Below are 14641 nucleotides of genomic sequence, written 5' to 3' on the forward strand. Positions count from 1 at the left end.
ATCTTATTTAAAACTACTTTAATGTAATTTTTTTTTCCTTTATTTATATTAAATGTCAATTGTACTTTCAGAAAAATCTTCCGAAGTATCAGCTGGTAGTAGTGCTAAAAAAGGAAAAAAACGCGGTACTGCAGAAGTGAATGCTCTTAAAGATTTTGGAATCGAGTACGCTAAGACAAGTAGGGCAACGTGCCGTGGATGTGAACAAAAAATTTTAAAGGATCAAGTACGGATTAAAAAAACAGTATATGATACAGAAGTTGGAATGAAATATGGAGGTCAGCCTTTGTGGCATCATGTAGAATGCTTTGTTCAGTTACGTAGTGAACTTGGTTGGTTTGGAAGCGGTGACTGTGTACCGGGATTCAAAGGTTTGAAAAGGGATGATCAAACTACTATCCTTAAACTGCTACCGTAAGTAAACAAAGCTTTTTTTTTAGGAAGTTGAAGTATGAAAATATATTTATTTATTTATAATAGGGCTATTGATGCCGGGAGTGCCTGCAATATTAAAAAGGTTAAAATTGAGCCAGATGTCAAAATAGAAGAAGAAATCATGAATAAGCAAATAGAAAATCAGTCAAAACGGTTATTTAAACTTCGTGATCTGGTAGTAAACCAAATGCATAAAAAAGATATTATTTACTTGCTGGAATACAATAATCAAAAACCTGCAAACGGAGATTCGGAAAGAATGTTAAATCAGTTAGCAGATATGTTGACTTTTGGATCATTGTTGCCATGTCCTCAATGTAAGAGTTGTGAGATATTATTTAGCAAATCAGGTTATTTATGCAATGGCCAATTAACGGAATGGACGAAATGTTCGAATATTTTAAAAAACCCAGAACGGAAACCTTGTAAAGTACCAAAGAGCTTAAAGGAAAAGTATGCTTTTTTATCTGAAATTAAGAACAAAACTGAGCATCGCATTGTTAAATATAATCCACCAAGTATTGCTGTTGTTTCAAAAAATAAGAATGGAAAAACGGAAAATGAACCTACCAAGTAAGTATTTCTTACAAATTTAATATTACTCAGGGAAAGGAAATGGGATTTGCAAATTTAAATTAAACATCGGTTATGGTGGTGGTGATTATTGGTCAGTGGTTCACTTTACATAAAAATATTTTATATATTTTATAAAAAAATGATTTCATATTGTTGGAACTGGTATTGAATAAACATGTAATGCAAATATAGTAGTGTGCTTTTTTTAATGAACATTTACGCTTTAGAGTAATCCAAACATCAAACAGAACTAGAAGAATACTTTTCCTACAAATTTCATAATAAAAAAATACAACATTAACCTTATGAAAAAACATATTTTATTTATAAAATTATGAAAATTGAGATCATAAATCAGCCTTTTAATTATAAAAAATAATGTTGGGAAAGTCCTTCGGGTGATATCAATATCATCGGCATACGCCAGGAGTTGTATACTGTTGTAGAAGATGGTACCTTCTCTATTTAGTTCTGCGGCTCGAACTATTTTCTCCAGAAGCAGGTTGAAAAAGTCGCACGATAGGGAATCACCTTGTCTGAAACCTCGTTTGGTATCGAACGGCTCGGAGAGGTCCTTCCCGATTCTGACGGAGCTTTTGGTGTTGCTCAACGTTAGCTTACACAGCCGTATTAGTTTTGCGCGGATAACTAAATTCAGACATCGCTGCATAAAGGCAGCTCCTTTTCGTGCTGTCGAAAGCAGCTTTGAAATCGACGAAGAGGTGGTGTGTGTCGATTCTCCTTTCACGGGTCTTTTCCAAGATTTGACGCATGGTGAATATCTGGTCGGTTGTTGATTTGCCAGGTCTAAATCCACACTGATAAGGTCCAATCAGTTTGTTGACGGAGGGCTTTAATCTTTCACACAATACGCTCGATAAAACCTTATATACGATGTTGAGGAGGCTAATCCCACGGTAGTTGGCGCAGATTGTGGGGTCTCCTTTTTTATGGATTGGGCATAACACACTTAAATTCCAATCGTTGGGCATGCTTTCGTCCGACGACCATATTTTACAAAGAAGCTGATGCATGCACCTTATCAGTTCTTCGCCGCCGTGTTTGAATAGCTCGGCCGGCAATCCGTCGGCCCCTGCCGCTTTGTTGTTCTTCAGGCGCGCAATTGCTATTCGAACTTCTTCATGGTCGGGTAATGGAACGTCTGCTCCATCGTCATCGATTGGGGAATCGGGTTCTCCTTCTCCTGGTGTTGTGCGTTCACTGCCATTCAGCAGGCTGGAGAAGTGTTCCCTCCATAATTTAAGTATGCTCTGGGCATCAGTGACTAGATCACCTTTGGGGGTTCTACAGGAATACGCTCCGGTCTTGAAACCTTCCGTAAGCCGCCGCATTTTTTCGTAGAATTTTCGAGCATTACCCCTGTCGGCCAGCTTATCAAGCTCTTCGTACTCACGCATTTCGGCCTCTTTCTTTTTCTGTCTGCAAATGCGTCTCGCTTCCCTCTTCAACTCTCGGTATCTATCCCATCCCGCACGTGTAGTGGTCGATCGTAACGTTGCGAGGTAGGCAGCCTGTTTTCTCTCCGCTGCGACACGGCACTCTTCGTCGTACCAGCTGTTCTTTTGCACTTTCCGAAAACCAATGGTTTCGGTTGCAGCTGTACGTAAGGAGTTTTAAATGCCGTCCCACAGTTCCCTTACATCGAGTTGTTGACGAGTGCTCTCAGAGAGCAGGAGTGCAAGCCGAGTAGAAAATCGTTTGGCTGTCTGTTGTGATTGCAGCTTCTCGACGTCGAACCTTCCTTGTGTTTGGTGGAGCGCGTTTTTTGCTGCTCAGAGGCGGGTGCGAATCTTGGCTGCAACAAGATAGTGGTCCGAGTCGATGTTAGGACCTCGGAGCGCACGCACATCTAAAACACTGGAGACGTGTCTTCCATCTATCACAACATGATCGATCTGGTTGGTAGTTTTTCGCCCCGGAGACAGCCAGGTAGCTTGATGAATCTTCTTGTGCTGGAATCTAGTACTACAGATAACCATATTTCGGGCCCCGGCGAAGTCAATCAGCCTCAACCCATTCGGGGATGTTTCGTCGTGGAGGCTGAATTTACCGACCGTAGTGCCAAATATACCTTCTTTGCCCACCCTGGCGTTAAAGTCGCCAAGCACGATTTTGACATCGTGGCGGGGGCAGCTCTCATAAGCGCGTCAAGCACTCATAGAAGTCATCTTTGGTCACCTCGTCCTTCTCTTCTGTCGGGGCGTGGGCGCACATTAGCGATATGTTGAAGAACCTCGCTTTGATGCGGTTTGTGGCTAGACGTTCATTCACCGGAGTGAATGATAGTACTCGGCGACGGAGTCTCTCTCCAACACCAAACTTGCGCTCCTTTATATGGCCACTGTAGTAAATGTCACAAGGACCTACTCGTCTCTGTCCTTGTCCCGTCCATCGCATTTCTTGGACGGCGGTGATGTCAGCCTTTATTTTTAGGAAGACATCAACCAGCTGGACAGCGGCACCTTCCCAATTAAGGGACCGGACATTCCAGGAGCATGCCCTCAATTCGTAGTCCTTATTTCGTTTGCCATGGTCGTCATCGAAAGGGGGGTCTCTTATCCGAGGCTGTTGTTGTTTTTTCATTGGAGTGTTTTTTACGTGGCGGGTCCCAAACCCAGCGCACAACCCTATGCAGGGGATGTTTCGCCTTCTCACTTTAGCTCGCCTTCAAACGGATGCTCTTAGGCTACCCAGAGAATACTTGGTCAAAGACCGGAAGTAGTGAGCTGCTTGAGTCATATGTAAAAGAATCGTTTCTGGCCACTCCCGTGAACTTCTACATATGACTCCATCCATTTGATGTGATGTCACATCAAAATAAAGTCCATTCGGTATTTTTTGCGATGAATGAAATTATTAAAAAAGAAGTTCCATTAAATTTTGTGTGCGGAATAAAAGTTTCTGGTGCCGAAAAGTTCAGAATGTTGGGAAAGTCCTTCGGGGATAATCATTTGTCGGAAAGATGTCTTTATAATTGGTATAAATTATTCAAAGAGGGTCGAAAATGCGTTGATGACGAACCACGTCCAGGACAGCCATCAACATCAACTGATGATCAACATATTAAAAAAAAAGAGAAATTGGTGCTTGAGAATCTACGATTTACAGCCAGAGATTTTACTGGAATGATCGGAAGGATCAGAGAAAACCATTTTGAGAGATCATTTCGGCCTAAGAAAGGAGAAAGCACGATTGGTTCCAAAATCACCAAATTTTTTCGAAAAACAGCGTCGCGTTAACGTCTGCGAAAAAATGCATTTCGACTACCAGGATGCCATGAAACGTATTATTACTGGCAATGAGTTTTAGATCTATGCTTACGACCCTTAAAAAGACGGAATCGAAACAAACAGAAAGACGAATATCGTGGCAAATGAGAGCCGAAGCAGGTCAAAAATTAACCTTATGTCGACAATTCTTCGATTATCAAGGTCGGGTGCACTCCGAATTCCTTCCGACCGGCCAAACGTTTCGTAAACGTGGTTTGCACCGTCGCATACTGCAATGTTACTTCGTGAGTTTTTCGTCAAATTTTCAACCAATATTTTGACACAAGCACCGTGCTCGCCTAATTCGCTCCGTGTGGCGTCCGGCTATTCAGCGAGCTCAAACGACCGCTCCGTTTGGAGTTAATTGAAGACATTAAACGTGACTCACTACGCGCGTTAAAGGCTATTCTGGAAATTTACTTTAACAACTATTTTGAGGATTGGAAAAAACGTTGGCACAAGTGTATCGAGGCAAAGAGGGATTACTTTGGGGGGGATGACATAGATTTTGAAGAATAAATTAAAGGTTTTTATGAATTATGATAAAGTCTTACTATTTTTGGCTCTTAGTATGGGGTTTATTATTTGCTTTTTAATATTTGCAGAGCACCCTGGATTTGATGTCAATTCCATTCAATAGCCCATAGAACAGGCACATGGACCAACGTTTTATTTTTCTTTGAACAGAGTATATTTTGCCCTTGTGTCAAACACATCGACTCCTTTCTTAGTTTTATTGTGAAACGTCTACGGTTGTCGCCGCGTCACTGGCCAATCCGAAGAACGTGACTCAAGCATAAATACGCGGGACGTCAAATTTATCCCATAAATATCAACGAAATATGTAAAGAGACGAAACGTATAGAGTGCTGCAGCAATCACTGCAAGTAGAATTCTAGGATTAGTATTAAGATTAATTAGAAAATTTTTAGAATTAAGGCGAAGATCTAAAAAACCATTGTCGTCAAAAGCTCAAATTTTTTTATGATCTAGTATCTTTAACAATCAGATCTTTTTTATGATCTAGTATCTTTTACATCATTCAAGTTCTTTCATGTTTTTCATTAAATTTTTTGACCTCAATGACCTATTTTCAATGAATCTTTTAAATTCAGAGAAAAATATAACAATTATGTCGTTTTTTTTATACATGAATATATAATCATATAAAATCTACAAACTGCTTTTATACTTTCGTTGCCTTGTTTAATACCTGAAACTAGTCGCGATATACTACTGTGATCAAATTGAAAGATGAATGTTGTCCATTTCATCTCCTTCAAAGTAATCCCCTCCCGCTGAAATACACCTATGCCAACGAATTTTCCATTCATCATAGTACTTGGAAAAATCATCCGTCGTGATATCCATCAGAGCCTTCTTCGATTCGGCTTTTATATCCTCAATTGAGTCAAAACGGTGTCCTCGGAGTGGTCAGGTGAATTTGCTGAATAGCCAGAAGTTACACGAAGGTAAATCAGGCGAATGCGGTGGTTGCAGCACGATATTAGATGGAAATGTGGCGAAATGATCACGAATAACCAATGCAGTATGAGATGGTGCATTATCGCACTTCTTTCTTCAATAAATTCAGACATACAAGTTGTGTTCCAAAGTAAACAGGACTTTTTGAATCTAGCGCCCCCTGGTGGCACCATTTATATGTCGACTGGTGCGTTCGGTGTGCTATCTTTATCGATTGTCCAGTGAGAATTTCATGACATTCCATAGATTGAAAGTGAAGTGTGTTATTGGTGCGAAAATGAGCTTCGAACAAAGAGCCAGCATTAAATTTCGTTTAAAAATTGGTAAAACTTTTACCGAAACGTTTCAATTGATGAAACAAGTTTATGGCGATGATTGCCTACTGACGACCAAAAATTGCTCAGAATCGATCAACTCTTGTGACCAATTATTTGACCAAAAATCACTTTTTAACCATTAACCACTCCCCGTATTCACCTGATTTAGCACCGAGCAACTTCTTCCTTTTCGGAAAAATGCATTTGCACATGAAAGGAAAATGTTATGCAGACGTAGAGGCCATTCAATAGGCTTGCACCGGCATACTTGCGGCCATACTGACCAACGAGCTAAAACACTCGTTCGACATGCTTTTGCACCATGAAAAAAGCTGTATTGAAGTAAAAGGAGACTATTTTGAATAAAATAAATTGATTTTGCCGAAAAAACCATATGTTCTGTTTTTTTTAAGGTTCTGATTAGTTTGGAATTCACTTTCTTGTAAAAATCGAAAAAATCACTATTAGAGCCTAAAAAAAAACGCGTATCTCAAAAACTAATGAATATTTTGACGTGAAATTTAGCATAGATGCCACTAACTACTAGCTTAAAGAAAAACCAATTTACCGATTTGTTGGGTGGTGGTACATTCCCTTCAGATGTTAAAAGTTTTATAACTAAAGGGTGATCCATTTTCATATTCCCTACTTTTTTAAAGAAATAACACACAAACTTCAAATTTAATGGGGAATGTCTATTATCATTCGAAAGAACATTCTTTGAAATGTGGATGAAATGACAGACCTTGCTTTCTATTGTCCCTCGTGTTCAAGCAGCCCCATGGTTCTACATGCTTTTCGGAAGAAACATTTTCCTGCCCATCGACGATTTTGAGCGTTTGTTAACTGGTAGGACTGCGGATTATAGTCAGAAGACTTTGAGTGTTTTTGTGTGCGGTATAAATTCCAATAAGGGCATCTGGGGCTTTCATCTCTGGCCAATCGTTGGCCGGTGTGCCCTGCACGTGACGTTTCAATTTTTTGGTGATGCTTTCCATGTGTAATACTTTGGCACTTTTACATAGAGCAACGTCCAAGAAATGTCGTTTTTCGGGAACAGGTGGAAAAATGAGGTGAGGGTAGTAATAGTGAGTGTTGCAACTCGGTCTCACCGGTTTGGGAGGTGCACGGCAAGATGGGTCACAGTTGGGTGTCTTTCATGTACTTACATATCGGCCAATGGTGTGCATAAAACACTGTGCGTTACCGAACACCTGACCTTTAGTGAAGAGAACCACAAGTTTTTGTACCTTTATACGAAATATTCCAGCCAGAAGTTTTAGATAATTTTGTCTATTTAGGAACCATTGTAAACAACACCAACAATGTCAGCCTGGAAATCCAACGCAGGATAACTCTTGCCAACAGGTGCTACTTCGGACTGAGTAGGCAATTGAGAAGTAAAGTCTCCTCTCGACGAACAAAAACCAAACTCTATAAGTCACTCATTATTTCCGTCCTGCTATATGGTGCAGAGGCTTGAACAATGACAACAACGGATGAGTCGACGTTGCGAGTTTTCGAGAGAAAAGTTCTGAGAAAGATTTATGGTCCTTTGCGCGTTGGCCACGGCGAATGTCGCATTCGATGGAACGATGAGCTGTATAAGATATACGACGACATTGACATAGTTTAGCGAATTAAAAGACAGCGGATGCGCTGGCTAGGTCATGCTGTCCGAACAGCCAGCGTAGCCGCTGTCTTGGTCATGTTGTCCGAATGGACGAAAACATCCCAGCTCTGAAAGTAATCGGCTATAATCGCGTAAGCGGGGGAAAAGCCAATAAAGAAGAAGAACTCCAGAAACGATGTAGTGTCGGTTCGTTGGTTTTTGACCGGCCATCAACTCCTTATTTCGGGCCAGGCTGAGTTAAATGTACATACATACGTACATATAAAAATGCGTCTTGAGTATACTCATGCAAATAGCGTGGTTTGTTTACGAATGGCGACGGGAGGATCACTGATTAAAATTTTTTTCGGAACATTATCTGGAATGAGTGAAAGTCAATGCAGGTTAACTTTCTATTTGCGTTGGTTTGAAGGATATTTAATTTATATCCCCCTTTCAGTAAATCAATGAGTACTGTATAGCATCATAATATCGGTGAGTAAAAATATAGAATAAAAAATTTTTATTTTATAATTATGGTGAGAGATTCATGGTAATTCCGCATCACGATATCTGTCGGAACTGTGGGATCAGCGCCCGCAGCGTGGTGCGTTATTCTCGGATCAATATGTTATTATTATGCAGGAATTGTTGAACAGTTGATCGCTCGCTCCTTGATGTTGAGCGCTGCGTTTTCTTCACGCCGAAAAGCTGTCTCTTCAGGTATATATGATGCACGTCGAGAGTTATGCGGATAGCAATTTCCTGACGCATCAGTTTGTTTATAAGTTTCTCTAGCTTTGATTTCTGCCTGAATTGCTGCTTGCTGTGTTCAGCGTGATAAGTACTCAGTAATTTTCAGGTGTCTCTGTGAAAGATGTGATTTACGTTTGCGAGTCTTGGTACTTAGGTACACAAAAAAATGTCAACAATATTCTAGTCCTGGAAATATTTCATATAAATATTAATCTCTAAAAATAGTTATATAACTTGTATCTAAAATATTAACACTACTAATAATCCTATCTAATTCTATTTGAATGACAAAACATATGTACCTACTTACACAAATAACAGTACATTCCACAATAATTATGAAAAAAAATGCTGATTACTTGTTACCAGAACTATATTTAAATAAATTGCCTTTAATCTTATACTACGTATTATTTAACGAATCCCTAAGATCGAATCTTATAAGAGGTTTTATTACTTGACGAACTTCCCACAAACAAAAAAATACAAAGAATGTCCTCTTTGGTTGACACTCGCTAAAGAGAACACAAAAAATTACAAATGCTAAAACTGTAAATTCAAGATTGTTATCTACTATACATTTTCAAGTAGTAACCTTCCGATATAGGGGTTTAAAGTAGATTAAATTATTTTTTTATACCAGTACAGGTCAAATTTTGTCAGATGGTATATGCCTTAAATTAAAACTACATAAGCCTAACTTGCTGAAGACAAAACCTTTCAGTACTATCCACCTTCAGGTGAAATTTGATAATTCGAATTACTAATTTTAACCAAATTTCGGTATAATGTTATTAGTTACGAGTATACTGACATTCTTATGATACATTGTGAAAATGGGCAAAATCGAAAGGCAGCCAAGGCCCATAGCTCACAATTTTAAATTCCATATAATTCATTAACAAATATAGTGGTCTTCTAGATTCCTTATTTATACATATGTATATTGTAAACCTAAATTATAAAATTGAAAAATTGTTTGGCTGCCTATAATAAAACAATATTTTTAAAGAAATGCATTCAGTCCGTTTTTTTTTAATGATTTCCTAGCTTCTTATGCACAGCATGTGCTATACAAATTTTACCTAATATAAAATTTTCAAACATCCGGACGAATATTTATAAAATAGCTTGAGACTACCATATATGTTAAGAAAAACGCAGGATTACTTAGAAAACACCATATTCGAAAAATTTCCCTAATCGTTAATGCAATTTTTTTACGCGAATCCACGAATCCATAAAGTTTGTTCACGAAATTGTTTTCTGCGTACAACTATCACAAAATTTTAGCATTTTTAATATCTATTTACTTGATTTCAAAATCTTTTTAATATAGAATTGAGTTAAGAATGAAAAAAGTTACCCCAAAGAGAATAAATTAAGTTTGCCACGAAGTTTGTAACACCCAGAAGGAAACTGGGAATTAAATGCTTGAATAGAAAACTTTTTTCATTTGACGAGATATCTTCAATAAATTCGGGATGGATTATTGTCTAATGCAATGGTCCAATCTCCGAAGAAAGTGTTCAGATCGGATTAAAACAGCATATATATAGCAGGCTTACAAATTGAACGATCGGAATCAAGTGCCTTTATGGATAACTTTTTCATTTGACGAGATGTGCTCAATATTTTTGCCGTGTATTATCGTCAAAGGCATACGATCTCCGAATTGTTCAGATTAGACCACTATAGCATATATGTAGTTGTCATATAAAATGAACAATTATATCCTAATTCTTGTAAGGAATCTTTTGTATTCATGAGGGGCCTATAGCTTCGATACAACCGAAGTTAAAGTATTTCCTTGTTTTGTACAAAATTTGGCACTAATTGGTATAATTTTTTTATATATCCGTTTTAAAAATTTTAAACAAATTTTAAAGTGATGGGTATTCCCGATAAAGTGCCAAATGACTGATGTTAATAATAAATTAAATTACTCCTTACTACTTATTTTCTTTTAGACCTAAAGTGAAACGGGAAACACCACCTCTATACAATTTAAAGTTTGCTTATGTGGGTCCAAAGGAAGCTGAAAACAAATTGAAAACACAATTGAATAAGCTGGGCGGCGAAATTATATCAAAACTATCTGAAAATATTGTTGCCGTGTTTTCATCAAAACATGAAGTGGAACATATGGGAAGCCGCATGAAAAAGGCGAAAGAACTTGGTATTCATATTATACCAATAGATTACCTAGATTTGGTCGAAAGTAATCCTACAAACGCAATTAATTATATCAGTAGTACTACTCTTTGCGATTGGGGTACTGATCCAAACTCCCGTATAGTGCAAGAAGAAGCCAATACGAAGAAGTCAAAAAGTATTTATACTAAATCTGTTGCGAAATCAATGACGTTAAAGATCAAAGACGGATCGGCCGTAGATCCTGAAAGTGGCTTACAAGACGTCGCTCATGTTTATTTGGATAAAAATTGCAAGTATAGTGTTGTCCTTGGATTAACAGATATTCAACGCAATAAAAATTCTTATTATAAACTGCAACTTTTGGAAAGCGATTCGAAGAACAAGTAAGATACACAGATTTTATTGCTTTAGTTGCTTATCCTATGAATTTAATATAATTTGAAGTAATTGCCCTAATACCTTATCTCACAATGATAGAAGGAAATGATTATTATAGCCACTACAAGCAGTGCACGGTGGTTCCTCCCATACGACAAAAATAAAAAAGTCTATGTTTATATATTGGGCTTGTAGCTAAATAAATAGTTGCATATGCCATCAAATTTATGTATTTTGAGTTTGTTTTGATTATTTCTAACGGAACTTCTTGAGTGAAAGCAACATATGTACGGCCTTGCACAGAAGTAAATAGTTGACAAAAATAAAAGCGAAAGCAACGTGTACATTCAACTGCAAAAGTTTAATTTAAAAAAGTGTCTAAATAAAAATACTGAAAATGGAAATTAAAGTAGATGGTAATAGTATTATTTTTCAGTAATAAAATTTTTTTAAATTGTGCTGTTGTTTTTAGAATAACAAATTTTAATGAAGTGTCTTTTTGATTCAGTTTTGTTGTTCTTTGTTAAATGTATTTGGAGATTTAGTAACTTTGTCAACCGAATGCAGTGACCGGATTAGTGTGTAAATGTTGATACAAGTATATAGTTTAAAATAATATTAAGTTCATGTGCAGGGATTTGCAGGTTTCTAAATAAAGTAGATTAAACTAACCTAACTTTTTAGTTTCAAAGTGTATTTTGTACATCAAATGTGCGTGTTATAGCATTGGTTTTTGCAAGTAATGTCAATAAACAAATGTAGAATTAGTTGTTGTTGTCTCACTCTTTCTCTCTGAGATTTTTATTTTTTAAATTTCTTATCGTAGGAACGTCTCAGCAATGCATATTTTCTCGCTCCTATATTTTTGAAATTTGATGCTCCAAAAATGGATGAAGTACGACGAAAGGTCAGGAAGTTTTTGAAGAAGTTTTTGAAGATATAGTCAGAAAAACAGGTTTTGAAGGTGACGAACACCCATATGATGATATACTGAAATGTGTAAAATATTTATGCAGACGCATTGGGGTGATGTGGAAACAAAACCATCGCGTAAAGTCAGACGTTATAAGAAACTACTCGGATTGGCTCTCTTACAAAGAGGTTGTTACCTTAAGTCTCGAAACTCTCTCTTTGCCATCTGAAAAAGAAGAAGCAAAAGCGAGTAAACGTGGTCGCCCAACTGCTGATTTCTCTGCATGCTCCTAACGGACTAAGCAACGTAGAATAGCAAAATTGGCAGAAATTGATAAAATTGCAAATTAGGTCGGCAGAAGATAAAACTCAATTCATGGAAAAAAAAATTCAGGTTAGAAATAAGTTTAGATCAGAAATGGGTTTTAATAGTGGGCATGCCAAAAACAGGAGGTAGTGGGACGTCAAACGATGGCAACACGGCTAGACACTTTTTTAATAATGCTGGTTTGGCTTCTCAAATAACGGGCGTTGACGAAGAGCTCATACTAAGATGTGCAGCATTATTACAAGCTATGTCATCAGGATATAAAATAAACGCGGACAAATTTAAGCAATTCGCACTTGAAACTGCTAAAGGGCTTGTAGAGAAGTACCCTTGGTTCTATCTTCCACCTTCAGTTCACAAGATCCTAGTGCATCCATTGGAGAACTATCAGAGGAAGCTGCGGTAGCCAAAAACAAGGATATTAGGAGGTATAGGCTTCAACATACGAGGAAAACTTCTCGAATTGCAACAAATACGGATTTAATAAATACATATGTTATTGTTGAGCTTAGATTCATTTATTACAGGTCAACGAAAATTGCCATGCAAAAAGAAAAGCGCATTATTAAAATCTACAATAAAATTGTTGGAAGACTAATTACGTAAAGGAATTTTTTATTGAGGTTTACAACGTCCTTATTTTTCTTCCAAATTAATAAAATTTTTATTTGAACTGTAAAAAATAAATTGTTTAATTTTATAAAATTAAATGGCACATCCGTTTTCCTTTCTATTTATTAATAATAAATCCGGGAATTGGAACAAAATTTATCACATGCTCAGGTATTTTAACGTTAGAATTATATACATATGTAGAATATGAAAAGTGGGCGTTATACAATTGCGATTTTTTCAGAATATCGTACTTGCATGAACAGAAATATGCTGTGTATATATCGCCTGACCGGATAGCTATACCCTGACATTCTAGGGTAGTACGTATCCCTGCGGTCGATGTCTTCATCGATTAGATGATACTGCACGGTGTTGTGCAATGTGAAGGCTAGGCCACCACCGCTATCCGCTCGCGATTCTTACGTAAGACTTTGAAACCTGAACAACTCAGAAGATCTGAGCGGCTATTTATCTTGGTTTCTTGGACCGCAGCTATCGATACGCGTTTTCGGTTTATAAGTGCAAGTATTTTGTCCTGGAGTCTGTTGCAGTTAAATTGCAATATGCGGGTTTGTCGCGGGTGTCCGTGAGTGGTCGTGGGAGTGAGGGAGTGGTTTGTAGGTAATGTTTGTTGCAGCCGTAGAACTCACAGGGGCGGTTGTCACACAGTGGTGTTGTTTTGCGACGCCTGCAGCATGAGGCAACGTACGACTCACTCCACTTACACGTGGTGCGCAGGCCAGAACGTGCCGGGGAGTGACACCAGTCAGTGCAAGAATTGCACTTGACTGATGTGACACTCCGACGTATGAGTTTCTGAGTGGTTTTCGCACGAGGATTAGAGAGGGATGAAGGTTGGGGGGAACAAGTCAGAGTGGGAGCTATGTTGCCTGTTTGAGCTCGTGTGGACCGTGGAGGTCTTCTGTTGGCCATTCGGGGTTAGTGGCGGCGCAGTGCGCGAACTGTGTGCATATTACACAGACGTAGAGGCTAGTATCGCATCCATTGCACGTATTACACCTCACCGCACAATTCCTTCGGGCCCGGAGAATAGGAAGCAACCCTGCTGCAAGGAGTTGCTCTAATAACGACAAACTTAGATTAATATTTCACCGATCCAAACGGGGTTAGATCGCCGAAAAAACAGCCCTTGGCCGGATAAAATCCGGGTCAATTCCGGTTCGTAAAACGTGGGAATTGGAATTATCAATTCACTTCTTATCCTTAACCCTCTCATACCCGACACTGCCTATAGGCAGCATTGCACTTATGCTGTTATAACTCCCGTTGTTCTTAATATTTTCGGTAACGGTTTTTTGTGCAGTAGACTAAGGTTTTGTGTATACATTACGGGGATTGAAAAAAAATTTACTTTTTTTTTCGTTTGGTACTCGGGAAAAATAGGTTCCTAAACACCTCTAAGAAAGCCTCTCCAAGCATGAGTTCTTAATTGTAACGGAAAGGTCCTCCTACATACAGTTTTCTATTTATTCTTGTTATCAGATAGAAAAACTTATATTTCGCTTACAACTACTTGAAAAAATATGTTGTTAATTAGATTTGGTAGGAAATTAAATGCTCTACAAAAATGGTCTCTTAGATTTTTTGCAAACCCAACCGTTTAAAAGATATTAACAGATATTATTGACCAAAAACTAGAAAAATTTATATGCATTGATGTTTGACGATGAATATCTCGTAAACGCTTAACTTAATCGAAAAGTCATAAGAGACCATTTTTATAGAGCAGTAAATTTCCTACAAAACTATGACTTTCATC

At 37.9% G+C, this 14641-nt stretch overlaps 1 protein-coding gene across 2 annotated transcripts in view; it reads left to right on the plus strand.

The window, feature by feature from the left end:
- LOC126764431 (poly [ADP-ribose] polymerase) overlaps nucleotides 1-14641 on the plus strand; it is an 82863-nt gene that overhangs the window by 58279 nt on the left and 9943 nt on the right. Inside the window, exons 3-5 of one of the 2 annotated variants that reach the window (XM_050482114.1) lie at nucleotides 72-414; nucleotides 481-1008; nucleotides 10442-11011. In XM_050482114.1, coding sequence (XP_050338071.1) covers nucleotides 72-414; nucleotides 481-1008; nucleotides 10442-11011 — 1441 coding nt within the window. The remainder of the gene's footprint in view (nucleotides 1-71; nucleotides 415-480; nucleotides 1009-10441; nucleotides 11012-14641) is intronic. The other variant, XM_050482115.1, reaches the window with a different exon arrangement.

Source organism: Bactrocera neohumeralis, unplaced genomic scaffold, assembly GCF_024586455.1.
Source record: "Bactrocera neohumeralis isolate Rockhampton unplaced genomic scaffold, APGP_CSIRO_Bneo_wtdbg2-racon-allhic-juicebox.fasta_v2 cluster09, whole genome shotgun sequence".
Taxonomy (NCBI): domain Eukaryota; kingdom Metazoa; phylum Arthropoda; class Insecta; order Diptera; family Tephritidae; genus Bactrocera; species Bactrocera neohumeralis.